At 51.3% G+C, this 27,341-nt stretch overlaps 5 protein-coding genes and 1 pseudogene across 5 annotated transcripts; 2 read left to right on the forward strand and 4 right to left on the reverse strand.

The window, feature by feature from the left end:
* Window positions 1-3,507: 3,507 nt before the first annotated feature.
* Window positions 3,508-6,109, forward strand: SAPIO_CDS6924 (uncharacterized protein; the record flags this gene model as incomplete). Its single annotated transcript, XM_016788893.1, has 7 exons — window positions 3,508-3,898; window positions 3,959-4,052; window positions 4,118-4,365; window positions 4,549-5,304; window positions 5,374-5,555; window positions 5,641-5,804; window positions 5,869-6,109. The coding sequence occupies 7 exons, from the start codon at window positions 3,508-3,510 to the stop codon at window positions 6,107-6,109; spliced, it is 2,076 nt and encodes a 691-aa protein (XP_016641530.1).
* A 6,144-nt stretch (window positions 6,110-12,253) lies between these two features.
* On the reverse strand, window positions 12,254-14,796 carry SAPIO_CDS6925 (uncharacterized protein; the record flags this gene model as incomplete). The annotated part of the gene is made up of 5 exons (XM_016788894.1): window positions 12,254-12,789; window positions 13,066-13,128; window positions 13,459-13,667; window positions 13,816-13,920; window positions 14,060-14,796. The coding sequence occupies 5 exons, from the start codon at window positions 14,794-14,796 to the stop codon at window positions 12,254-12,256; spliced, it is 1,650 nt and encodes a 549-aa protein (XP_016641531.1).
* Window positions 14,797-15,930: 1,134 nt separating this feature from the next.
* On the reverse strand, window positions 15,931-17,433 carry SAPIO_CDS6926 (annotated as a pseudogene; the record flags this gene model as incomplete).
* Window positions 17,434-18,196: 763 nt separating this feature from the next.
* SAPIO_CDS6927 (uncharacterized protein) lies at window positions 18,197-21,370 on the forward strand (the record flags this gene model as incomplete). The annotated part of the gene is made up of 2 exons (XM_016788895.1): window positions 18,197-19,029; window positions 19,870-21,370. The coding sequence occupies 2 exons, from the start codon at window positions 18,197-18,199 to the stop codon at window positions 21,368-21,370; spliced, it is 2,334 nt and encodes a 777-aa protein (XP_016641532.1).
* Window positions 21,371-22,665: 1,295 nt separating this feature from the next.
* On the reverse strand, window positions 22,666-23,683 carry SAPIO_CDS6928 (uncharacterized protein; the record flags this gene model as incomplete). Its single annotated transcript, XM_016788896.1, has 2 exons — window positions 22,666-22,704; window positions 22,775-23,683. The coding sequence occupies 2 exons, from the start codon at window positions 23,681-23,683 to the stop codon at window positions 22,666-22,668; spliced, it is 948 nt and encodes a 315-aa protein (XP_016641533.1).
* A 966-nt stretch (window positions 23,684-24,649) lies between these two features.
* On the reverse strand, window positions 24,650-27,067 carry SAPIO_CDS6929 (uncharacterized protein; the record flags this gene model as incomplete). Its single annotated transcript, XM_016788897.1, has 6 exons — window positions 24,650-25,139; window positions 25,199-25,330; window positions 25,397-25,568; window positions 25,964-26,132; window positions 26,207-26,337; window positions 26,941-27,067. 6 exons carry the CDS (start codon window positions 27,065-27,067, stop codon window positions 24,650-24,652), a joined length of 1,221 nt encoding a protein of 406 aa, XP_016641534.1.
* Window positions 27,068-27,341: the final 274 nt, after the last annotated feature.

Below are 27,341 nucleotides of genomic sequence, written 5' to 3' on the forward strand. Positions count from 1 at the left end.
CATGTTATGTTCGACTGGCATCATCACCGTGAAGATGGAAGATGTCATCATCTTCATTTCGATTTCTCAAGATGTGACCTCTTTAACGTCGGCGGGGCGCATCGCGCAGTTTGCCAACACCCGAGACATTCGAGCGGTAAGTAGTGAATGGTGACACTGATCGGCGAGCTTCTTTTTTTGACCTGAGGCTGTCTGTGTTCTCCATGTCTTGGGCGCCGAGACACACATCCACACTCGCTCACATAAACTTACAATCACACACACGCACTCAAGACGGAACCCGGCATTGAAGAATTTGGCAGCTCAGTACTTCTTAGTGAGATTCGATTTCAGGTGATGGTACCACCTGCCGTACGATTGAGTTTGGAGCACCACCAAGTTGCTCCTGCCCTTGGAAATTGGGCGAATCATATGTCCAGAACTGGCATAGCTTCAGCCCCACACTTTTTGGGCTGTGCGGAAAGAAAGAAGGACGGTGAATACTTTGGCGGTACCAACCACATCGCAGCTTTTGCAATACTCTTCGGAAGTACACGTGGGGTGCAACAGGGTATCTTGGTAAACTTAATTTCCACGAGGAGTACACAAGTACAAACTTTGTAAGCAAGAAAAAGGGTTGACAGCATCGACAGGAGAAGGAGGGAGAACCGAAGAAACCAGGTCGTGGTTGCCCGCAAAATTGGGACAGCATGGGCGCTAATGCGTCGTGCCTGAACCTGGCGCTGGAGTTCAACACCCTCTCTGGTCGCCCCTTCCACCCCCCTTTTGGGCGGAGGTACATTCATCGACGCTTGTTAACGCTTTCGCTTTGTCACAAAGTATATACTTACTGGCTTCACAGCGTTTACTTTTTGATTCTAGGCACTGAAGACGGACCCGTTCCAGTGGGCCTGGCGCTAGAGGTGCCCACTAAATCAGTGAAGCTGAGCCTAGAAATGCTCCGACGATGCCCCGGAGAGGCCTGACGCCACAGTCGTACTGGCTTTATGTTGGAATTTCTCATCCACTTTTCAAGGCCTTCCCCTCTCGACCTTGTAGGACAAACTGCGGCGATCTCCCCGCTGGTCAGTGTGTTTCTGTCCGCTTCGGCTAAGGAGCCGACTCGCTTCTGGACAGTGCTTGAATAAGGAGTCAATGGAGATCCCCAAGGGGTGAGCAAAGCGACGGCCTCTGGCGGGAACGGAACGAGGCAACAAAGCGCCACTTCATTTCCCTTGCTTGTCGTCGGATGGAGTGCCGAAAGTTGCATACAAAATGGAAGATATCTGCGCTGTATTACTTCAGTCTATTCCGTACAAAGTATGTGATACTTCGGACAAGAAGTGAGAGCCTTCTCGGTAGTGTATGAGTGCACTCCTGGGAACGGAACGGGAAAAAGGAGTGGACGGCGCGGAATCTAGGCTAGGGAGAGAGACCCAGGAACCGACCGACCCATCACATTATCGTCATTACGAATAATACGTCTCCATAAGCTCTAGGGTGACGCCCGCTTCCTACGAAATGGGATTACTACTTGGGAGGATCAGGATGACATGACATCCTTCTGCTGCATTCTCATAAATATTTACCGTTTTTTTTATTAATTTACATCCGCTCGGGCGGTGCCCCCTTAGCCCTATCGTGATTGCACCTCGCCCGTGGTTGAGAAGGAGGAGCAGACAAGTACTTCGTCGATGCAGAACCAGCCGCACGGGGATCCTTAATATCACAGAGTGTCGCGTACGAAATACTTCATTCTCAGTACTTCTCGCGGGTACATGGTACAGGGTACCGAGCATAGGGCTCACGCACTAACATGTTTCCACTGCGGATCCAGTAGAAAACTGGTTAACACGCCGTGAACCCGAGACTTGGCCGGGAGCCTCCTTTCATCAGCCCAGCTCAGCTTGAATTCTCGAGCCCAGAGCGGAACCAGAAGAGACGCAAGCACCCATATTATTATGCCCCAAATAGCAATACCCGAAACCCGCTTTAACTCGAGATTTTCGTACCCGGTCTTCATGCTTTCCTCCCTACCCAAATCCGTGGAAATACGGCACCCATATCTGGGCTTTTGAGCAATCATAGGCGAAAACCATCCAGCCCGTCGGAGGATACTTTGCGCCTCCAGCTTCCCACCTTAATCCCGTTGCTACCACCCACACCCCCCATCCATCAGTCATGCATGTCTCTGCTGGCAGCAACCGCTTTTTCTTCGTATTATGTGACTGGAGCCAAGCCACGTCGCGGGGAGAGACACCCACATCAGAGGACGGACCGGGTGTCTGCGTTTCCGCCCAGTTCTTCAATCGCCTCAGTACGAAGCACGAAGCATTGCCCAGCATAGTTTAGAAATTAAATCCGAGACTCTCGCCTGAGACCGTCGAAATTAGCACTATTTTTTTTTTCTTCTGATGAAGGTGATGGAAGATTGCCGAAGGAACTGACTTGGAGACCGGGTCTCACCAAGTGATGTCTTCTACGTTTAGAGTTTGAGTCCGTCAGGTACAGGGCACACCTCCATGGCGTTCGCTTGACAACAGCGCAAACATCAGTGATCCATCAAAGATTCTCGCCAATCACCCAAGGCGTGTTTCCCCTGAGCGGCGCTGACCTTAGTCTGACCGCCACCGAATTAGAAACCGCCCTATGGACAGGGAAGGGAAAGAGAGGTTCCCGGAACCAAATATTGGTTTTCAATCATTGATTCGTATTCCTGTTCCAGCTGTCGTACTTCGTACACCATCGGCCAAGTAGGTACCAGGAAAAATCAATAGTCCAAGGTTACTGCATTGGCCCATCAAATTTTGGGCGAGTCCACAAAGCAAGGTTCCCCCTCGTCTGCTTGTCGCCCTGTCTTCAGCATCTGTCTGCTCCCATTTCACATCGAGGTAACTCGTACCGTCACTCTCTGTGTCTCTCTTGGCCCCCAGCAGCCTTGTTCCCCCTTCCCCACACCCACCCTATTTTTCACGCTTTTCCTGGGCGAAGAGAACCAAGGAAAGAAAGCCGCCCAGCCATGACAGAACGGCGTGGAAATAGCGGGACCCCTGTATGGCTTAGTGTAATCTCCACCAGCGTTTGGCATCCTGTACGCTACGCTACGAAGGTACACACGACCATGTCCTGTCCTGTCCTCGTTTACCACCAAGCCCAGCCCACAGCCCATCGTGCCTTATGCGCGCCCACTACGGCTTCTTGGATCCTTGGTCTGACCCCCCTTTGGGTTGCCCGGCTGTCCCCCTGCTCGCGAAGATGTAGTATTTCTTAAAAGAGCTCGGTTCCAGGGCTGAAAGTCTTCCTTCTTCTTTCCTTCTTTACCTTAGGTCCTCCCACCTCTTTTTAATTCGTGTAGGCTTTGTTAATTCCCAAGGGTTTCTTTCAACCTCGAGGATCATTCCTACATTTGTCACTCGTTTAGACACTCGACCTTCGTTTTGGTAATTGTTTTTGTTTGCAGCATCGTTTTTTTAGTAATTCGAATCACGAAAAAATCTCCCGGAAAAAAAAGAGGCACAAACCCAAACGATGCGTTTCTTCAAGAGCGCCGTCGGCGCGCTTCTCGCCCTCCAGGCGGGAGTAGCCTACGCCTGCACCAAGACCATCACCGGTACCATCCTCATCATCGGTCGTGACGACTACGATGTCTCCAACGGTGCCGCCGGCTTCAAGGCCTACGGCATCAAGACTGAGGGCTTCGTCGTCCCCAAGGCTGGCGCCACCCTCCCCGCCCTCAACTCGACCATCGAGCGCGGTAACTACGGCGGTATCGTCGTTATGGCCGAGGTTTCCTACGAGTACGATGGCGGCAACTGGCACAGCGCCCTCACCGCCGACCAGTGGAATGCCATTTACCAGTACCAGATCGACTTTGGCGTGAGGCTGGTCCGCCTCGACTCTTATCCCACTCCCGAGTTCGGTAAGTTGGCGATGGGCGCGGTGTATTGAAAGGGCATGGAAAGCTGACTTTGGAAATCAGGTACCACCGCCCTTGGTGGATGCTGTGACACTGGTGTTGAGCAGAAGGTCGGCTTCAGCGACGTTTCCGAGTTCCCTACTGCCAACCTCAAGACGTAAGTACCATAACCCGTACGAGGCGAGAAAAGAAATTGGCTAACGGGATGAAATCTATGAATAGTGGCGGTTGGGTCTCTACCACGGGTCTCTGGCACAGCCCTGCGTCCATCTCCGATGCCAGCATCGCCACCGCTTTCGCCGAGTTCAGCCCCGCCGGTACCTTCACCTCCAACACTGTTGCTGCCGTCATCAACAAGTACACCACCGGACGCCAGCAGATGGTCTTCTTCACCAGCTGGGCCAGCGACTGGTCTCTCGCCTCCAACTATCTCCAGCACTCCTTCATCCACTGGATCACCCGCGGTCTTTGTAAGTGCTGTCCAAATTTCGACGGGCTCCGTGTTTAGGCAGGTTCTATTTTTACCGCGGCTTCTGTTTTTATCTTTTTGCCGCCACAGGAACAGCCAAGCCTCTTTCTTACGTGCAGCGTTTTAATTAATCGGCTGCATCATGATGAGATCCTATTTCGCTAACACGTGGAAAAACGTACAGTCTCTGGCAAGCGCAAGACCTACCTCAACACCCAGGTCGATGACGTTCACTTGGCCACTGGCATCTACTATCCCACCACCGTCGGTGAATTCCGCCTCCGACCCGCGGATCTGACTGCCATCAAGACCTGGCAGGAGGGCCTCCAGACCCGTCTCCCCGCGGGTTCGCACTTCTTCATGGAGCTCGCCCACAACGGTAACGGTGCCATCATCGAGGCCGTGGGCAAGTCCGGCAACACCTGCAACCCCAACGAGCCTGTCGACTACGACGAGATTCCCGATGTCCCCTACGACTGGATCAAGCCCCTGGGCTCCGGCACCGATATGTGGCCTCCTTCGTTCACCACCACCTACCCGTGGAACGCTCAGTGCCCCAAGTCCGATGACCTCCTCGCCTGGTTCCAGACCGCCTCCAACCGTGACGCCTTTGCCCATCTTTCTCACACTTTCACCCACGAGGAGATGAACAACGCCACGTACAACGATGCCAACCGCGAGATGATTTACAACATCCAGTGGCTCAAGGACACCGGATTCTGGACCGCCGAGAGGTTCTCCCCGAATGGTCTCGTTCCTCCCGCCATCACTGGTCTCAACAATGGTGATGCCATCCGCGCCTGGATGGAGAACGGCATCAAGTACGTCGTTGGTGACAACACTCGCCCTCCCCTGAGGAACTCCCAGAGCCAGTACTGGCCTCTCATCACCAACTCTGCCGTTAACGGTCACGACGGTCTTGTTGTCGTCCCTCGCTGGGGTAAGTGGGAAATCTTAAGAGTATTTTGGACGATATTTTCCCGGATTTGTGACTAACTTGGGTTTTCAGCTACTACCATCTACTACAACTGCGACACCCCCGAGTGCACCTGGCAGGAGTGGCACGATACCTCGGCCGGCACTGGCGACTTCAACACTCTTCTTGATGATGCCAGGCTCACCAACACCCGCTACCTCTTGGCTCTCCACCCCGATCCCTACATGTTCCACCAGGCTAACCTCCGCAACATTGTACGTCTTTTTTTCCCTCTTCAATTGACATTCCCTCGTAGCCTCTGTCTCTGGAAGAATGCGTAAGCTAACGGCTCATATTTAGGACCGCCCCGTCTTCACCATTGGACCCGTCAGCGAGAAGCTCTCTCTTATCCAGATTTGGATCGAGGCCATCACCCAGGAGCTCACCAGCCTCACCAACTGGCCCATCCAGTCTCTCAAGCACGATGACATTGCTCAGCTCTTCCTTGACCGCATGACTCTTGAGTAAGCTGCATATTCCTCTGACTCTTCTCTCCTTATTCTTTTTACTAACTACTAATTCTCTCAGTCAATGCGAGCCCAACGTCGAGTACATCTACTCGCACGACACCAAGAAGATCACCGGTGCCAACCTCATTGCCTCGGGTAACTCTTGCGGCGTCAACGTTCCTCTCACCGTCCCCGGTGACGTCGTCACGTCCACCAGCGGTGTCTTCAAGGACCAGGTCGGCTCCGAGCCCATCATTGCCTGGGCTCCTCTCAGCGGCAGCCCTGTCAGCTTCACCCTCAACACCCCCGTCGATGCCTAAGCGAGCGGTAAGCTCTGATGGCGGACAGAGCCTCTTATTGTTTTCTCTGTCTCGTTTTGTTTTTCCTAGCCCTGCGTTGTCCCCTTTAGTCCCTTGGACCCATGTTAGGATGGATAAATAAACAGGAGAAGAGAAAATTGGGAAAATACGGAAGCAGACGAGATGAAAAAGATCATTTTTGTGTGTATCAATGTGGAGTTTTTCATGTGCATATGGAATAATATCTAGTACAGGGTTCATTGGGAACGCAAATAACGGGAATTGTAGATGGGTAAAGACCAGGACACCTCTTTTTTTTCTCTCTTATTTTTCTTTTATTCGATAACAAAAACGTAATTCGAGGGTTTACAATTTTGGAGCCTCCTTTTTTCTTGAAGCTTGCATGAACAAACAGGTCAAGATGTTTAGGGTTCATGGAATGGGAGAGGGTTCTCGATTTCGTTTTCTGCTATCTTTTTCTTCTTTACCTTTTATAACCTTAAGTTGAAAACTTTCGATTCTAATGTGCATGATTGAACAATATTTTTTCTTTTCATCCCGAGTATTCCTATGCTTCTTGTGGTCGAGGTGAGTGGTCAGTCCGAGGATGGAGACCTCGTTCTTTGGTCTGCTTCTTCCATCAGACGTCTTGTAACCACGCCCGTTTTCCGCAGGGTTCTCTTCTAAGTAATGAGGTTTTAAATTCCCTAGATACGATCTCGAGGATGTTTTCTATCAGGCTGTAGTATTTTTTTCCGTTTTTCTTTCTCTCATTTCTGTCTTCTAAGATATGGAGATTTTCGGATTTAGGCAGATTGATTGCCTCTTCGTTCAATGCACGGCAGAAGGTCTCGCCTAGGAATACATGCCGAGCAGCTCAGTGCCGGCATTGCAGAAAAATAAATGAAGAGAATTACGTCCGCAAAGTAAAGAACTTTCAACTCGCGTTCTAGAATCTGGTCTCATCGTGCCTTGGGGTTCGGGAGGAGATAGATTACGCGGCGGTTAATTTCCGACGCTTCATTTATATATTCCAAAGTCGACGTATTTCCTACTTGCAAATGTATCGTGAGAATGGAGTGTAGGTTACGGTAACCGCTGCTAAGTATCTTCAGGTAACTTTTTGTAATGGAAGAAGGCTCCCGGAGCGAAGGGAAACGCATATTATTTCCGCCGGATGAACAGACGAGATTCTTGGCTTCCGGGTTGAAAGACGGTGAGATGGTTTTGCTTTGGTTCTCCAGTAGGTCTCATGGGCCTCGTAAGCTTTGGGCCCGGGGGGACCCTCTTTTTATGAGCCAAGATTGAGCTATAGGAGGGGAGAGAACAAGTGAGGTTTGGGACACTTACCCACCGGGTTTATATCAATACCGTTTCCCCGGCCGCTCAAATCTGGCATCGAGGGCCGATTCAATGACCGGGATGCTCGAATGGGGGCATAGCACCTGCTTTTTAACACAGCTTGAGGTGCCACGAAGGGGGGTGGGGTGGGGTGTTTTCTCTGTATAGAAGAGGGTGATATGGATGATAGAGCTGCTTTTGGGCCGGGGATTATGGGGAAAGCTAATATATCTGAGGGAAACAGGGAGAAGCAGCACAGAAAATCCGGGGGAGTGGGACGGCGCGAACTGAGGGGCATTGAGGCGGCCCGGAAAAATATGGGAATGAGGGGAATGGGATGGGACACGTAATGGAGATATGGGGAAATAGGGGAGGGAGATATAGACTGTGTGGTGCAAAATCCGGGATGCCGGGGATGTGAAGATGGCCGGTTGATCTTGGTGATCTTCCGTGGCTTTTGTGAGAGGTGTGTCGATAATTGGGCCTGGGGGAATCGGGAAATGGTGGGTTGCACAGAGAAAAGAGCACTGGTCCCTGTGTGATCTTCGTCGATGGACTTGATATGGGGAAGGTACGTGGCACATATGAATGGATGGAATGGATGGAATGAATGAATAGGCTCGTTGTTTCGGAATCTGGAGGCGTCTGTGTGGCGGTCGGAGGCTGATCTCGGAGGACCGCCCCCGTGTAACCAACGCGCGATGATGTTTTCCGGGCCGGTGACCGGAAGCCAATACGCCGGCATTGTGCCCCGTCTTTACAAAAGTGGATGGAGACGGTCTGGTTGTGTACTGTATGACCCCGACGTCTCTTACGAGCTTGGTTGACTTCACTGTTTGCGGTGGTGTGGATGATGATAATAATAAATATCCTGCTTCGGTGTCGGGGGATCTTTAGGGCTATGTGGTTGGCTATGTGCTCTAGGTTGAAGTGGTGGTAGAGATGCCTTGAGGTCGAGGACTTGCGAGGCTCGTTTTTATATTGAACATTCACTTTTCTTCCCTGCCTATTTCATAAGAGTCATAGACTGCCTGGAATCGGAAGCTCCACGATGATCCTATCTCCGATGCTCTGATGTGAATCTGATTGAACATGATCGTGGTGTCCACAGCCTCGGTCGCAATGCCTTCAATATTGTCTTGCGATGTCTTTAGGTTCGTAGAGCTACGATAAGAACCTCAGCAAGCCGGAGTCGACTATTGAAGTTCAGGTCCGGTGCCATGGCTGATGATGGTTCCCATTTCGTTCGCTGCAACTGTCTCTCCATGGCAACTTTCACAATGGAGGAGAAAGTGGGATCGGAAGGCTGCTATTTAGCATTACTAGAAATTGGCACCATGTCGCCAAACACGCCGTCAGCCTTGGGAACTAGGCAAGCGATACTGACTTCCCAGTTCACATCGTTCTGGGCAGAGAGGAGTGTACTCCGAGGAAGCCATACAATTTCACTGAGATGAGTGCGACGATACCAACATGGACTAAGGTTTCTGCAGCTTTGGCGAGCACAGTTTCCCAGTTCGATAGGATAATAGCAACGGCTGAGCAGCCATGACGCCGATATTGGATCGGATCAGTTAATCCTGGGCTTGAAGAAGTCCCTTCAGAGAACTGGTGTGTGTCCTTCAAGCTTTTTGAGACCACGCTCGTTATCGTGAACGCGGACGGACGTTCTGTCTGGGCGCTTCCTACCTATCCCGGCCTCTATCGTGATATTGAGCCATGCCGCCGAGCGATCTGGGCCAGGTCGTGTTGTAGGGAAGACATCTCAACTTCAATCCTGATTGCTGGGGAGTCCTGGTTTACTGCCTGTCCTTACCCGGGGTCTCCTGCACGTCTCTTTTGAATGGTATTCTATTCAGCGGCTTGAGACCCATATCCGTGATTGAAAGAAGAGGCAGATTTCCCGGACACACACTCTCTCTACCTTTAGCGTAATGGTTCTCCGGGACCAGAAGCCGCTGGGATGGGGCCCTGATGGATAGAACTGGCCGTATACATTCCGTGTGATGATCGTGAAAGAGACCCCGCTAGAAAATGGAATATTCGCCCGTTCGATCGTATCAGAAGGGCCGAGGAGGTGTTGGTGGAACATGGTTCCCCAGTTTGTCCCTGTGGGATCGCGTTGTCGACGACGCAGTTGTAGAGATTAGAATTCTCAGCCCCAATCAATTCCCACCTTGACATTGTCTTCACCGTGAGCCTGGTTGTTTCTATGCCGTTACACAGTGGGGGATACGAGGTTTATTAACTAGAGGCTTCAAGTTTGCGGAGACGATTCCACCAAGAAGTTACGCGGGACTCTGCTAAAGCTACTGGTCACAACTCTGAAGATGGAAATCGGGGATTAGAGAGACGATAACCTCCACTCAGTCTCCTACGCCCCTAAGATGGCTGCATTTACATCCCACCAAGACCTCACGGCTGACTTGTCATGACCACGATCACGGCAAGCGCCAATTGTTGTTGCCTCTGAGGTAACGTTTGATACCGGAGAAGGAATAATCATCTTGGCACATCGCTGGAAATGACCCCGAACGGTTCGGGGAATGGATCGGGGCGAGGTTAACGATTTGCAACCCAACATAAACGATGGTGGACGGGATGCGATACGGAATGTGGTAAAAGAGAACGGTCGATTCGAGGGGGTGTCCTTTAGGCTGTCTGCCCCAGTGAAGGGTCACATCTCAGCACCTACGTGGTTACAGTTGGTTGGGTGAACTATCTAGATCAGTGACGTCGATATGGAAACATGTTTGTGCCCGCTGGAGGGCGGGGAATCTAGGTCGTCCGTCGTCCGTGGAAGGGACGGCGTACGAAGCTACATCTATGTAGCATGGGGTGGTTTCGAGTCATCAACCCCAGCCACTCGTCACTCATCTTGCTTATATTTAGACATTGACGTGATGAGTCGTAGGTCTGGTGGCCAACGTTCATTGGTAGAGGACCAGGAAGGCACGCAGGGTCCGGCCGAGACTAACTCACGCCTCCACGACGCGTTTTATGGGGTGTTTATCACCTAGGATCGTAATAGGCCGTGGGACGTGGCTTCTGGCTACTCGCAATGGAGGCGGATGATATCTAGGCATACCTCATGACCCACCTGGGTTGCGATGCTATCCCCTCTACTGGTGCCCGAGGAAACCGGGGGAAGTGAAAAGCAGCGACTACGCGCTTGGCCAGCGGTAACACTTGGTGACATGTTGGGTACCTGAGGCTACACGTCTCCCACGGGGGTGATCCCTATTGCTAGCATCACAAGGTCGACCGTTTCATCATGGCCTGGAACGTAGATGCGAAGCGCCCAGCCTACTACCCAGGCTGAATGGATCCCCAAGCCTAAACGCGACGGATGAGCATGTGAGGGAAAGTACCGCGGCCCTTTCTGGCATGGTCGTCGAAGACGAGAGTCGCCATCGTCTCAACGACCTGACGCAAACGGATAATCGCCTAATCCCTCCGTATCGGAACCGCGTATACGACATCATACAGACACGCCTCGTCTGTTGTATTCCTCAGCGTAGTATTCCGGCTTGTCTCTCTGGCTCGAGGATCTAGGAGCGTCTCGCTCGGCGGTATTCAAAAAAAGGCATTGCCAGCGACACCAAATGGCGAAACATGCCGAAAATATCGGTTCTCGACGCGACAATTGCCACATATGCCGCCGAGGACTTGCCGGGGGGAAATGGCCCGCGTAGCCGTGGCGGGATTTCGCAATGATTCCTCATGGAGAATCAGCCTGCTTTTCGGGCTCAAACGGTTGGGAGCGGCGCCGCGTGGAAGAGTGTCGGCCGTGCATCGCGTCGCTGGGAACAATGTCGTCGAGTCGCTGCCGATTCGTGGCATGCCGGCTTCGAGAAATATGTAGAGCAAGTTCGCTTGATTGATCGCGTGTTTCGCAGACGCGGCATCGCGATCGTCTCAGGCTTGATTCAGGAGTCGAGATCCGACAACGGATGGAAGGAGGTAGGGCGTCGACGACTCAATCCGGGGATAGGAATAGAAATAGTAGGGGAGTTAAAAGAGAAGATGAGGTCAAAGAAAGGCAGAGAGTGAAGGGGGGTGCGACAGAAGAAAAAAGAAAAAAAAAAGAATAAAAAGGGAACGAGGAAAAAAAAAAATAAATCTGATAAGAGTGAGATTCGAACTCACGCCCAGTTTCCTGGACCAGGAATTTACTTGTTAAGGTAACCTTAACCTGGCGCCTTAGACCGCTCGGCCATCTTACCATGTTGATTGGTTGTTTGGTAGTTCTAGTCCTGCACCTATGTACCTAACCTGCGCATAACAATGGCGGGGTTGTCACTTGTCAAGTACGCCCTTTTGTTCTTTTGGGACGCAGTTGTACCTTTTTATCCCTTGGCTTTGATGTCGACAGCTGCGACCACCGGAAACAAACAAGGAGAGGTCTTCGTCTCTCAGATGCAAGCGGAGTGGCCGGGTCTGGGTCTTGGGATGGTGGATTGATGTGAGCGAGACCATGGTGCTGTATTGCTCATGAACAGAAAGTCTTGACAGCCCCAAGCTTTCCCCTGTTCACAAGTGTAGTTGTGAGAGGAGGAGTCCAATCCGTCAACCAGTCCTTGCTCCGTGTAGTAGATAACACGCTTCCTGGATCTCTGCCTCTAGGGTCTAATATTGATCCATCACAGCCTTCAAGATATGGATGTGCTCATCTGAAGATGGTGGACAATGGTTCTGAACCAGTTGGGGCATGGCTGGCTTCGACTCTCTGGGAAACGCTGAAAACACTGATGATCTTGATCCATGTAACTCTCGTACGCCATGACCATCCCACCATCCCACCATTCATCATCCATCAATCCTCTATAATGCCTTCAACATGACATAATCCGTCTGCGCATCGCTCCCCAGATAAAACGTATGCTCTCCCACCCTCTTATATCCCCACTTCTCATACGCCCTCTTTGCAACATGATTCTCCTCCCAAACCCCCAACCACAAATGCCTAAACCCGCCCTCCCTCGCCAAATCCTCCACTGCCCTCTCAAGCAACCCGCCGATCCCCATCCCTAGTGCCGAAGCATCAACATAGAGCCTCTGCAGCTCAGCCTTGTCCGGCACATCGTCGACGCAAGGTTCGCTCGTGCCCTTCGTCAGCGTCGCGTAGCCTTTGACTCTGCCCTCCGCGTCGACAGCTACGAGGGTTTCCCGAGAGGAGTGTTGTAGGTGCGCGGTGACGCCTTCGACGGAGTAATTCTCATCGATGTAATTTTGTACATCGGCTTCGGGGGCCGAGTGGCCAAAGGTTTTGCGGAAGACTTCTGCGCCCAAGGACGCTATTTCCGGTGCGTCGGATAGTGTCGCTTTGCGGACGGTGTGGGTTTGCTTTGACATTGGTGCTGATGGGGTGTGGGATTGGGCCTGGGTTTGCGGATGGTGGCGGGAGAACTGGTCGGCGGAGGTTTGTTTCTTTTTTTTTTTTGCTTTGGATGACGGCGCGAGTCTTTGAGTTATCAGGGGACTTTGAGGATAGCGCTGTGAGTTGGAGCTTGCTTTTCTATTGCGGTGCCAGGCATGCGGGTGTGTGTGTGTGTGTGTGTGTGTGTGTGTGTGTGTGAGAGAGAGAGAGAGCGAGTGCGTGTGAGAGTTGAGACCGCAATTTTTCATGTGCCTACGCCGGACATCGGAGGTCGGCTCAGAACCCTCGACCTGCGGCTCACCACCGCTCGCTACCGGAGCTAACGGAAACAGCCGACGGACGGGGTCATGTTCATGTTACTTGGAGTATTATTCAATCACTTTTGACTTATTTCCTCGTGGCAGATGGGATTTACAGTTGACAGCTCCAATTTTTATGAGAGGATGCCAGAGTTGTGTAGCTTAAAAGCAGTTCCGATGAAGCCGAAACGACTTGTAGGTGCATGAAGACCAAGATCAAAAAGACCTCGCTCATCTCGCGGCCACCTTCCACAATCCACTCTCCACTCAGCAATTGTACAGGTTTCCGGATATCAGACGCGTCTCCATATTCTCGCCAACAAGGCAACTGATTCTCATCGGCCGAGTACTGGTATTCCTCATCTCCTCGAAGTCCAGCTTTAGATGCTTCGCGTACTTGCGAGAGATGAGGTTGACGGCCAATTGCGGGTCGAGATGTGCGCTTGCGAGGTACCAAGACGGACCGGCAAGGATGTAGCCGCTCATGTACCGTGAGCCGATCGACCTGTTCTCGGAAACCTCACTGTAAGACGCGGATATGGTTGTCTTCAGATTTACGCTGCAATCGCGTTGTTAGTGGCGGTTGCCTTTGGTGGAAGTACGCCAAGAAAAGGGGGTGAACTTTCATTTCCTGCTCATACTCCTACGGCGACCTCCTTGACCCCCCCTCTCCCTCTCAGCCAAAGCCGGCTCAAGCAAATACGTACTCAAAACAAGCCTCAAAGTCGTCTTCAATCCCTCCATCCCTAAGATCAACTCCGCCAACGACGGCCTTCATCCGCATCCACTTCCAGCTCGTGGCGAACTTGAACCTGTTCTGCAAGAACTCAATCTTACCCCCAGGCAAGTGAATAAGGAGGATATAACGTAATGTCGGCTCAGGGAAAATAACGAGCGGCAAAACTTCCCGCTCTTATAGTTGCAGCGACGGCTTCCTTTTCAAAATCCAACCTCCGGCCCATGAGCCCGATATCATGTGGGCAGTTTTCATCCACATCCCATTCTATTTCGGTCCCGGCTTTCTTAAACGTCTCAACGAAGTCACCGTTGGCGGAATGCAGAGCTTCTAGCCTTCCAGTGTTGACCCATATTGGAGCTGGGCTCTTGAAGCCATGTCCGTCCCCGGGGGATAAGTATGGGTCGTCCGGCGAGATTCTGCCGCCGCCGGTCAGTCCATGAACCCCCCACAAGGGAAAGTTCTCGGGGATGTAGTCGGTCGCATAATTTGGAGACGCTCGCATGGCACTGGCATCTGTTGATGTAGCTATGGAAGTCCAAGGGGACCAAAGCAAGACGGCAGCAGGCCATGGGATAGCCAGTTCTTCACCATGGTGGAAAATGTACCGCAACAGGGCCATGACGATGTTTCCTCCAGCCGAATCGCCTCCAACAACAATTTGTTGTGGTGAAATCTTGAGAGTATTCACGAGATGTAAATATGCAGATAAGGAGTCTTGGAGAGCAGCGGGAAATCGCCCGTGGGGGCCTGTTGCCAGTCGATACTGAGGGGTGAAAACGTGTGTAAATCGCCCATGCTTGATATAATTCTGGGCTAGAAAGCCGGTGTCGCCGTCTCGACCGTTTCCTAAGATGTAGGCTCCACCGTGGAAGTGCAAAACAACCCTCATCTCCTTCGATTCCACCGGCACAGAACAAGGCGGAGATTCGGGAGTCCAAGTGCCACCCATTGTCTCGGGCCGAATATCGACATCCTGCGTCGGTCCAATATAGAATCTTCTCGCAGCGGGGGGAATGAGGCAGAATCTGTCCCCCTCGGACTTCGGCTCAAGCGACAGCGGCTCAAAAAACCGGGTAGTCGAGATCCATCGCAGAAGGGACTTTGTCATCCGTATGCGCAGCGCTTGTTGAAGACTCCATCGTGGCCGGCTTTTCCCGCTTGAAAAGGTATGCCGGATCAAGACGAGTGTCAGATTAACACCCACGTCCAGGGAGACGAGACTGACGAAGCAGAGGAATTTGACAGTCTGCCTTAGCGACATTGCGCTCACTATAATTATGTGCTGGATCAAGAGGACAGAAGGTAGACAACGGGTTGGGGAGGCAAGATTCGATCCGGGACGCGGTTTAGCTTAAATAAAGGTAACGGGCAACGATGGACGTGTTAGAAGTATAAATATCCGCCAGCGGCTCCCCTCTACGGCCCCCTCTACATTGGTACATTCAGCTGTGACAGCGGCAAAGCTGGGACCTCGGTTATAAAAGTTACAAGACACGAAAGCAGGACATCCGGCGAAAACAGCGTTTGATATCGCCCGGTGCATTATTTAGTGATGTTCAAAGCCGCGGTCGTTAGGGTCAAGGAGGGTGCGGACTCTGGAGATAACCGTGGCTTGGCAGGGGCCTGGCCCTATTTCCATTTGGGAAAGAACTCCCCGATCATGCTTCTTTCCTTCGGTACAAACGGGCCGCGGCCAATACAAGAGTGAGACACCGTGAGAGCGTCCTCGTCCGACATTCGAGTGGATCTCTACGCCCTCTCTTCTCTACTCTACAGGCAGGGCTTCCAAGGGTAAAACTTGATGTCACTGATTCGAACCGAGAGGACTAGAGACTATTAGGCGAGCATCGTTTTCTTCTTTCTCCATCAATGGGCCCCCCAGGTAATCATATCACACATAGGGGCTGCATTCCAGGGTTGGTTGCACGAAGAAAGTAAATTTATGGAGAGGACATGCTCCGCTTTAGCCGCGACAAGCTGGAGATGTATTAAATGCTCAACAAAAAGAAAAAAAAAATAAGGAGAAAACAAAATTACACGGCACCGAATTTAAGTCCGCAGCTCTTCTTGAAGTGCTTCTAACTTAGCTCAACACGAGCCCCCGCGATATATCGCCCCAGCTCGCCTTCCACATATCGACAAAATAATTCTTCTTCTGGGCCCACTGGCCAACACCAGCCTTGGGAAAGATCTTGCTCGAGTTCTGAAAGTACGTCGACGAGAGATCGAAAAGTGGAACCTGCGGAATTCTCTCACCGGGTTCCAGCTTTGGAAGTGCTACCTTTGCGCCTGCTGCTTTCATACGGCGCAAAACCCGAGCAAGAAGCACGCCTGTCGCCTCGGCAGCGAGAGTCCATGAGGCATTAACGTACCCGATAACAAAGATCAAGTTCGGCACATCCTGAACCATGCAGCCCTTCCATGAGAACTTGGTCGATGGGTCAATGATGTTTCCATCAACGGAGATCTGAATCCCTCCGGCGAACTGAAGCTTTAGCCCCGTCGCCTGGACAATGACGTCTGGCTGCAGCCTCTGGCCAGACTTCAGCATGATTTCCGTTTCGGTCACTTGCTCAATCACATCAGTAACTACGCTAGCCTTTGTTGACCGCAGGGCTGCGTAGAAGTCGCCATTGGGGCAAACACAGAGCCGTTGGTCCCAGGGGTTGTATCGCGGGCGAAAATGCGGGTTTATCGGAATATTGGGTGGTAGTTGCTCTGCGCTCGCCTTCTCCAGAGCGTCCCGGACCTTTTGAGGCCTTTTCCTAGAGTAGTAATACACCATATAGGCCATGAGAATGTGCTGGAGCCGATTCAAACGGGTACCAATGAAACTTGGCAGCAACGCTTGGATGATCTTGCTAAGGAATCCCTTAGACATGGGAAGGGACGCAATGTATGTCGGGCTCCTTTGAAGCATGGTGACGTGCTTAGCATCTTCTGCCAGATTCGGCAGCAGTGTGACTGCCGTCGCCCCGCTCCCGATAATGACGATGTTCTTGTTGAGGTAATTATAGTTACTGGGCCAGAATTGGGGGTGGATGACGTCGCCTTTGAACCGGTCCAGGCCAGGGATGGGCGCATACATGGGTTCTCGGAAATCATAGTAGCCAGTTCCGAGGACCACAAAGCGACCGTGGAAGACGGCAAGCTCGTTGTTGCCATCTCTACTGGTGACGGTCCATCTTGAGTCGGTAGAGGACCAGTCAGCTGAGATAACGTTGTGGCGAAACCGCATATGCTTGTCCGCGCCGACTTTTGCAGCCGAGTCTTTGAGATAGGCGACAATTTCCGGTCCTGTAGCGAGAGGCTTCCCTTTCTTCCAGGGGTTCCAGGAGAAGCCAAAAGTGAACATATCCGAGTCGGATCTAATCCCCGGATACCTGAAGAGGTCCCAAGTGCCTCCTATTTGGCTCCGTTTGTCAAGGATAACGTAGGATGTTCCCCGTGGCGCTCCGGTCTTGATGTACCGGGCTGCATTGATGCCAGATACACCAGCGCCGATAATAACGACGTCGACGGATTCTTCATGTTGAGGCTTGGCCGCGGACTCCTCGGAGCCTGTCATCGTGATGGGCGACTCCATTCTGTCGTGAACAAGCGATAGATACAAAAATGTAAGGGGTTTTCTTGAAGAGGGCAGTTGTTGTAGTGGCACTCGGTCACTGAGCTCTCTTGGGCGATATGCCTGGTGGAATCAAGGCTAATATATCTGCTAAGTCCTCTCTCCTCCAAACCCGAAGCCGAGGATTTAGAAATTATCATGAAAGGGGGAACAAGCAGGTGCCACTCTTCATCAGGCCATAACGGCTGATCCCTTCCCCGGACTTTCTCATCGCCCATTCATGGACTGGACCGGAGGCATGTAGTGTAGAATGGTGGGCCCGAGGCCAAAAGCGCCCCACGCCGAAATAGGAACTAAGTTGCCGGACAGTGTTTTAGTGCCTTGTTCCAACCCCAGAAAACTCTAGTCCAAAAATGGAACAATGTCGCCGACGCCGCCTCTAAAGGAATATTCCTGCACCAAAAAGAAAAAAAAAATATACCCCAACGGACCAAGTATTCCAAACTCAGAACGCGACATGAAAGTTGCTGCGGATATTTTTCGGTGGAATTTTGGAGCGGAGTCCTGGAGCAGTGCGTGGTCAATGTCTTTCGGCCGCGGTTCTACTCCTTCGGCTCCATTGAACGGAGTGAAAAAAGTAATGCTTGACTTTCCTGTCTATATATAAAGAGGTCCTAGGTCATTGGCAATGACCAAAACAGCGTATCCTACAAGCTCGTTCGTTTGCAAAATCGTTCTATACCTATACCTTGAATACATTCTCCCTCGGGTTTCTTGTCTGTCAATGACTACGGCCTCCGTCCTTGAAGGAACCGTCAGAGCCACTCAATTTGTCGGTAACATCGCCTTGAGCCCAGCTCTTACAGCATCTGCACTTGTACTGCTCGCCTTCGCCCCCCCGCACATAGTTTCTCGAGTCACCGGATTCAAGTTCATCCAGAAATATGTGGGAATCTCTGGCCTCAAGATAGCACTTCGAGTTCTTCTCGGGCTCGGACTCGTGCGAGCTTTGAACAGATTGCAGAACATTCGCGCCAGCAATAACTGGAGGCTTTTGGGTCATGGCGGATGGAACTGGACCGAGGAGATTGCTGTCGTCACAGGTGGTTGCAATGGAATTGGCAAGGCCACCGTTCTCGGGCTTGTCCGGAAGGGCGTCAGAGTTGCCATCCTTGACGTGGCAGATCTACCGGCGGACCTCGCGCGGTTGGATACGGTCTTCTACTGGAAATGCGATATCACATCACCACATGCCGTCAATGAAGCGGCCGACAAAATTCGAGAGAACCTTGGTCATCCATCCATACTTATCAACAACGCCGGCATCACCAACAAGTCCACCATTCTCGACTCGGCGCCAGAGAAAGTAGCAAAGGTTTTTGGCGTTAATATTCTTTCGCACTGGTACACTGTCAAAGCGTTCCTACCGACAATGATCCTCCGGAATAAGGGACACATCGTCACCGTCGCCAGCGTGGCGTCATTCGTCGCTTTGCCCACCGAAGTCGAGTATTCCGCGTCAAAATCGGCGGCATTAACTTTTCACGAGGGGCTCTCCTGCGAAGTCAAGAACGTTTACAAAGCACCAGGCGTGATGACGACTGTGGTTCATCCCATGTTTGTAAATACCCAAATGACGCAGACGGTGAAAACGAGGATAGAGACCTCATGGGGAAAAATGTTGGAGCCTGAGGACATATCTGGCGCTATCTTGAAGCAAATATTCTCTTGTCGAGGTGCTCAGCTCATTGTCCCGCCACGGATGTCGTGGATATCTGGCATTCAAGGATTCCCGAATTGGCTACAGGAAACCATCCGGGACACCGTTGTTGGACGAGCTTGACGATGATAGGGAGCCTTTACTGTACCTAATCCCCCCAAATATTAAAAATATCTAAATACATGTCACATTTTCACACACCAAAGACCTTTTAACGCTCGCCCTTCGTTGTTGGTCAAGTCTAGACTTGCCCACGCCAACTTTATTCTTTTTTTTTTTTTTTTTTTTTTCAGCTGAAGGAAGGGTCTTTATCACGTGACATATGTGCATGACATTCCTCAGACAGAGTTATTTAGAGTAGGTACCAATACCTAAATCGCTTGATTTTTATGTATTGGATCACTTGTAACTCTACTTTATCATGGTTGGATCGGACCCGGGTCAAATCCGCTTCGGAGATCCATCAATTGATCCCACTTCCCCGGAGAGATAAAGTGAGCCGGTTCCGTAGCGTGTCTCTTCCCCGCATTACGAAGTATATGTACCCCATACCCCATAAAACCTGTGCTCTTCTTACCTGCACTCGCTGCGCCTCATGACTCCTTAAACCACCCCATATATCCCGAATTCCCACGGGACCTAGCCGCAATGCCTTCGGTAGCGGCTTGTGACAGATGCCATCGAAGAAAAGAACGTTGCGTCTTCGATGCTGGCAACGGCCGCTGCCACCAATGCAGACTTCAGCAGAAGAACTGTTCGTTCAGCCGACGCGGCCAGCGCATGGGCCGCCCGCCGAGAATGAGAAAGCTTCCTTACGGGTCTTGCGAAATCATCAACTTTGATGATGACAGTGGGGAAGATCCCAAGCAAACGACCAATTCTCCAGCGTCATCGGATTTGAGCTGTCCTTCTCCCTCCTACGACACCGAGAGCGAGAGCCTCGAATCCACGGACCTCGATCCTTGTAGACCCGTCGCATACTCGTCAGGTTTACCCTATTCTTCTTTAGCCGATCTATTCAGCTTTATCGAGGCCATCTACGACCTCCCCATTGCCCTACCACACAACCTAGACCGCTCATCATCGGCCAGCCCCCACAATCCTGTTCACGACATTTTATCAAATCCAGAGCTATTTTACAAGTTTCACAGCGACTTTGTGATTGGACCCACCTTCTCCGACCCTTTCCGCCAAGCCATCATGATCGTACTTAACCGCTCAGAGGGCGTCGTCTTAGACGCATACTCAACAGTCACGTCTCTGTGGGATGCGGGGAACAACAAAATCAAAGCCTTTGACGAGATGGATTTGGGCCAAGGTTCTCGATGCCTCAAGAAGTTGCAAACCCCAACTATTGCCCATCCCGAAGACGCTGCCGCTGTTATAATGCTGGGACAGATCTTGGTAGTTTATCATATCGCTGTCCTGGGCACGTCTTCGCACGCAATCGTGAGACGATCATTACTCCTAGCGAAAGATTGGTATCCGTGGTTGCTCAACGAATCCGCCCTACACCCCATTACAATTACACCCATTCTTGTCGACACGGTGGAGTCTCTCGTCAAGAGAGAGATCCCTGTTGTGCGAGCCCCACCTGACCCCGACTGCTCTATTGTCGACAGGTCAGCAGGGCTCTGCGTCGGCCTCTTACATCTCCAATACGAAGTGTGCAGAATCGGCCACCTAGCCAAGACTTCGACGGTTGCCGCAGAAAGCGGCGCCGTGGAACCCACCTCTACCAACCGCTATGTCGGCATGTACGGAGAAGAGCTGGAAGCCGTCAGGACGCAGGTCCTCAACTGGGAGCCCAGGCCCCCGAAAACCTTCTTTACAAGGTACACCCAACATGAGGTGTCAGCCATGATGATGCAAGCGCGGGTCTATCGCCTAGCGACCTTGCTGATCATCCATCGCCTTCGGTATCCTCTTGGGGTCGAGGATGAGCCTGCCGAGCGATTGGCCATGGCTATTGCTGCTGAGCTGGAATGTTTTGTGCAATGGGTTCCTGATGATATGAAAGGAGTATCGATCGGGTTTCCGCTGCTGGTCGCCATGTTAGAAATAGATCATATCAGCGAAGACGCCATCCGCTACGTGTCGCCACTCACCGCGCAGCCGACGTACGTCGAACAACTGAGGGCTTTTGTCCGACTAACCAGAGCAGCGCGGGACATGGGGTTTTGTGGTTTGTGGTTTTGCTTAGTAGAGAAGGGGCTTTCGATACCTGTGTTAGCTTAGTTCTGCCCGATCTATGTATGCCGCAGTTGGTGGAAAGCCGATGTGAGTTGGGTGGTGTACGATTACAGAAGTTGTAAGACACACCATCATGCATCTGTTTGATCGAAGGAAAAATGCGTTTGGTGTAGTGGTACTTATTGACCTGGCTACGGATAAGTCGGTAAAAATAATAAATTCTAATAATGCTGTAGACCAGCTCTTGATGATACTTTCTTATCCATCCTCTATACCGCCGAACACGATCAGCAGGGGTAAAATCATCTTGGTAGTGCTAAGGAAGCATTCCTTTAGACGGAGGACATATTTCAAGCCACAGGGGAACGGAACATGCTATTCTATCGGACAGAGGAGCAAGGCACACACTCAGTTCACTGCGGCTTTACAAAATGCACGAGATTCAGGGTCACTGGACCGATACGTTCATCGTTGGGTGAAACCCATTAAGCACGAGGGCCGGACCAACGCGACGGAAAATGGGCTTTGACCAAGTGCTTCCTAAGATTTTTGCGTGCGCGTAACTGGTCGGGAATTGACCCCAGCATATACGCTGCTGTTATGTACAATGCTGGTGTACGCCTGTTGCAGGAGACTTCTTGCTCAATTTGGAGCCAGCTGACGCGGAGTGTGTGGGGAGCGGAAGGGCGAGCCACTGTCGCCATCCGAAACATCTCATTGCACAATGTCACATCGTCGACGGAATAGGAAAGAAGTTCGATTTACTTCCCGGCCATGTCTATCTTTCCCACATTTTAGATCCGTCTTACCCCGCGATTCATGGATCCCGCCACATGGGATATTGGGCTAAGTTGTGCACTAGTCCGTCTGCAGGCCGCTCTCAATACGGGTCTATGCACATCCCGGGGATGATCACTGCTATCAGCTGCTAGAACTCATGAAGGGAAGCCAACAGAACCTCGGCTTAAGTAGAACTTGAGCGATGAACTTGAGCAATGTATACCGAGAAATTCCATATGCGACGATGGCTCACTCTTTAGACAGATGCTAATAGAAAGCTCGATGGATCGACCGTGGGCCGCGTCACATGGGATTGATTTACTACAAACCTTCATCATCGGGATGTGTATGCCGCAGTTGAACTCTCCGGTATCGACATCGTCATATGATCTATCTAAGAACAGACCAGAATTCCAGCAAGGGATCTCTTGTCGGGGCCAGAACCTAGCCTGTTGAAAGCGTATTCTAATTCATTACGTGTCCATACTAAATGACATTGCCGGGTGAGATACATCTAAATACCTATTAATCTACAAATGTTTTCTTTCCAGCAGCGTCTACTAAGAGGTCTTGGAACCAATTGGGATACCCTCGAAGCCCTGATATCCAAGACAGAGAGTTAGGAACAACAAGTTGTCCTCCACGGCAACTCCAAATATGTTTCAATACTTCTTTCGCCACATCATCTGGCTGCATTAACGGCCCTTGGGCTCGCTTAATCTTGTCGGCGTGCTCAGAAGTCATGCCCGTCATGGTCCAGTAAGGGTGCACGACAGTCGTAATAATGCCAGGCGCCCGGAGGCCATGCTTGATCTCGGCCGATAAGCCTTCGTGGAAAGCCAGGGCTCCGGCCTTGCTCGCTGCGTAGTCCACAATTGTGGGGGCCGTGGAGAAGGATGCTATACTGGCCACGGTGACGATGTGTCCTTTGTTCCTGAGGACCATGGAAGGCAGGAATTCTTTTGCTGTGAACCAAAGGGCGAAGGTGTTGACCCCAAATATCTTCAGCAAGTAGTCTTCTGTAGTTTCAAGAATTCCATGGGGTTTCGCGATTCCGGCATTGTTGACAACGATTGACGGGTGGCCGATGCTTCGGCGAATTTCGTCAGCGACATCCTTGACGGCAGAACTAGAAGCGAGATCACACTTCCAGTATGAGATTTGGTCGATTTTCGCCAAGTCGGCCGGTAGTGATTGAACGTCGAGGATAACGACATGAACACCCTTCCGGGCGAGCCCGAGGGCGATGCACTTTCCGATGCCGCCGCAGCTACCCGTAACAACGGCGATCTCCCTGGACCATTCCCAACCAGGTTGTCGAGTAAGCCTCCAGTTGTTGCGTGCCCGGCGATTGGCTACGCGATTCATCAATCTGATAAGTCCAATGGCAGCAAATACTTTCAATGATGTCTTCAGGGTTTGCTCTCCGACGTAGCGCTGCAGGAGGGGATGATTGAGAACGGTCCTCACCAGATTCGGCGGTCCGTATGCAAGGAAGGCAAGGGCGGATGCAGGCAAGAGTGGCTGCTGGGCCATGAGGTCAATTACCTTGAAAGGAGAGAAGAGAAGGGCAGCCATTGTTGAGATGCGCAAGAAGAACGGTGGCGTAGCGAGTAAGAAGGGAGAGTTAGAGACTCGGACGTCCATGAAGATCGACATGCCAGTGCTGAGTATGGAGGCTGTCTCAAAGCAAGTTTTTATTCCTTTTAAATAGTTGTCTACTCCGCCACCGCGACGGAATGATATTCTGTCGCTCAACTTCTTAGCCTCGGCCCGCCTACATCCTTGCTCGGAGACTTGAAGACAGGGGAGGCCGGCCCGGCTAGAAGCAGGTAGGTCCGTGGGGTCCGGCGACTTTCTTCCCAATCTAGTTTAGAGGATTGTCACCCCCGCGGCTAGTCAATTCCCCGCCGCGGACCTGATTTGTTCACATGACCCCCAGGACCATGCCACCCGAGTGAAATCCTCCGGGGGATCCTGCCGTCGATCCTTAGTCTACGAGCATGACAGGAGTGAGTTTGGTATTCCATAAAATCTCGGAAGTTGGCGCCCGAGTTTTCGCGTGACGGTTGTAGGTGGGAGTTTTGAGCAGGAGGACATGAAGGCCGTGACAAATGTTTTGAGCATGGTGATGCCTAGAGGTATCAGCCGCTCAATTCTCATAGTATTTTACATGGCAATATCGACTGCGGGAATTGACAGTAGTGACAAGGGTTTGAACCATGGTTTGGGGTAGTGGTGAATCTGCGGTTTGGGACATTTGCGGCTCGGAGATGGGTTCTTTATACTATGCCGAAGGACTGAAAATACCTACATTTCTCACGCCGTTACAAGTAGAATAAGGCGTTATTCATATATTCGGCTATACAGACGACCGGCGCCCGCCTCGCCGCCCCCAGCCCTTCATACTGGCCGAACGGTGCATTGTTACTCCAAGGTTAGGAATTCTTATCGGTGCATACAAAACAAGGGATCTTATTCAATCTTGGTATTAAGTGCACATGGTTTATTAAAACCACTCTAGATCTCCGCTCTGGTCTATTCTCAAAGTTTTGCAGAGAGTGGTTGCTTCTGCCCCAACTGGGTTTCGAAACGCTTGACGACATCATATGAGTACAGATATTCTTGAAACAAGGTATTTGCCATCAAATTCAGGCTTTCGGAATAATCTCCAGCCTGGAACATCTCGTCCCTCATATCATACTGTGGCCGGTTTCGAAGGTGAATGAAAAACCGATTTGTCCACGAACCCCGCTGGATGGTATGGGCTCGTTTGTGGCGAATCTCGTAGAAGAGGTCTGGGGCCTTGGGGAGTTCGGAGACATCACGGACCTTGGAGAGGACGAACCCAAGTCCGGAGGCATCTTCGATTGCCATGGCCGCGCCCTGAGCCGGATAAGGCAGAGTCGCGTGAGCCGCATCTCCGATAACGACCATACGGTGCGACGGGTAAACCCGGTTGGGCACTGGGGGGAGGTCAATCAGCCTCCACCGTTCGATATTTTCAGGCAACAGTTTCAGCAACCTCTGGATCCTATGGCAACGATTAGTTTTCTTGCCCCATTTCTCTCGAAAGACTAGATGTGCTCTTACATCGGGTTCCATCCAGCCTCTACTTTCCGTACTTCGTCCGCAGTAGAGGGAGATTTATATATCCCGCCATCCTCATCCTGCGGAATCACAAGTATTAACAAGTTATACGTCTTCTCCTTCTGAATATTGTACCTCCAACGATGTTAGCAAAAACGGATGCAGTGAAGGAAGAAAGGGGAGTTATTGTCTCCTCCGTACCCGATGATATGGTGGTCAGGACCAAGCCATTGTTCCGACCCAGGAGTCAGCACTAGGTCTTTGAGATCCGGGTCCGCAGTTAACACGGACCCTGGAATTACCGTTCGAAAAGATGTGTCGCGGGTCTCGTGCGGCTCAATGGCAGTGCCCAGGCCTGCCATTCCAGCGCCTGCTATGACAATTTGAAGTTGAGCCATTTGACTGTGGTTGGGCTAATCCTTTTTTTCTCCTCAACGCTGGAAGTATGAGTAGGGATATAGATGCACCTCTGAAGACCTTGGGTAATGCCTGTATCATCGAATACGTGTATTTTCTCTTCCTCATGGTAGATAGTATCTATTGCTAACAGCTCAGAGTCTCATGGAGGATGCTAGCTCTATGTAGCTCGGGTAGTTTTTGATGAAGCCTTATGACTTGAACAGCAATTGGGTCTTATGTTTAAAAACACTGCCCTGGGACCGCCCTGTTTAGCAGCATCCTTTTAAGATGCATAATTCCTCTAGGCAGAGCCAATCCTCTATTCAGCCGAGTATTCCTCGCCACTAACAGTCAACTTAATGTTTTGACAGACCCAGATCTGATTTCCGCTGGCAAATATCTCAACCATCCCCTCGGCAGTAGAAAAGCCCACCTGAATTGGGAATGACCTGTACGGGTTTCCTTTGATGAACCCGGTACTGACGCCACCGACGGTGACGTTGACGAACATCTGCTCATCGGCTGAGCTGTAGGTAGCCTTCGATCTGAAATGAAGATGGTCTTATGAGCAATCAAGTCGTACTAGTAGGATAGATATTTTTAGAGACATACTTCGGTAGGTCCGGAGGACCACTTCAGAGCGGTCCTCCCGACGACATAATACGAAGGGGTCCTGGGCTTCTCTTGCGTGGCAACCCAGAGGCCGCCGTTCTCCTCTGGCTCTTTCACACTGACGATGGCGCCTGGCATTCATTCGCATTAGTTAGTCTTTCGTGGCCATGCATGTTCTCTTTCTTTCCCCCGGCCTAGTTTGCTTATGGATGAAACTATACCTTTTGACTTATCCTCAGCCGTGGCGTTTCTGAGACCTGACGAAAAACAATATCACGATCAAGGTTGGGCAAGCTAGATTAAGAACTTCGAGATGCTAAGTAGGAAAGAAGGTGCGCAGTCGAGTGGCAGATGCGCGTGTGAGATGAACAGACTAAAAGGAATCGGGGAGGTCTCTCTATCTATCTCTTTTTCGATCTTTGTGGCTAAGCCATAGCCACCGCCGATTATCCTCCTATTTTCCTCCATTTCCTTCCTGCAGAAGGCTGAATCCTGGGCTGGCACCAGTATTGCGACCAGCACTGAGACGTAGGGACGTGGCTCGCTCTAATGCGGTCCGACCCGCTAACCCAAGCACCTGCATTTGGGAGGGAGGGAATGTGGAATGCTAGGCGATCTCATTCGCCGAGATCGTGTCTCCTCTATTTATCCCCGAAGGTGGCACCCCGGTATCCTGGAAGGAGGAGCTACATGTACTATTGCGATGAGTGGACGAAGTGAAGCTGACTAGTCACCCTCAATGCAAGGAAGGAGAAAGTGCTCTGTTGGAGGGGCGGGGGAACCTGGGAGGGGTGATCTGCTGGCCTCTGCCTCTTGACTGTGCTTGCCCCAGGAGCTTTGTTTGTCTCCGGAAGCGGCCATGGCATTAGACTGATAAGACGAAGAATGTTGAGGGGCTTTAAAAAAATCAAAATTAATCTTCTGGGAGCTGTGAATGTAGACTTCTTTTTTTTTTTTCTGAATAGAGATAAATCTTGCGCGAGAGAGAGAGAGAGAGAGGATGAGAATTTGGCATGATCAATGAACATCCAGAGGAGCCTTCACTCTCTTCATAGATCCACTCGCTGGGCTACAATTGGTAGTCTTTGCGGCTCTCCAGCTATTATTTCTGCACGAATGCGTTGCAGGGAAGTCA

Source organism: Scedosporium apiospermum (assembly GCF_000732125.1).
Source record: "Scedosporium apiospermum strain IHEM 14462 chromosome Unknown SEQ_SAPIO_0108, whole genome shotgun sequence".
NCBI classification, from domain to species: Eukaryota; Fungi; Ascomycota; class Sordariomycetes; order Microascales; family Microascaceae; genus Scedosporium; species Scedosporium apiospermum.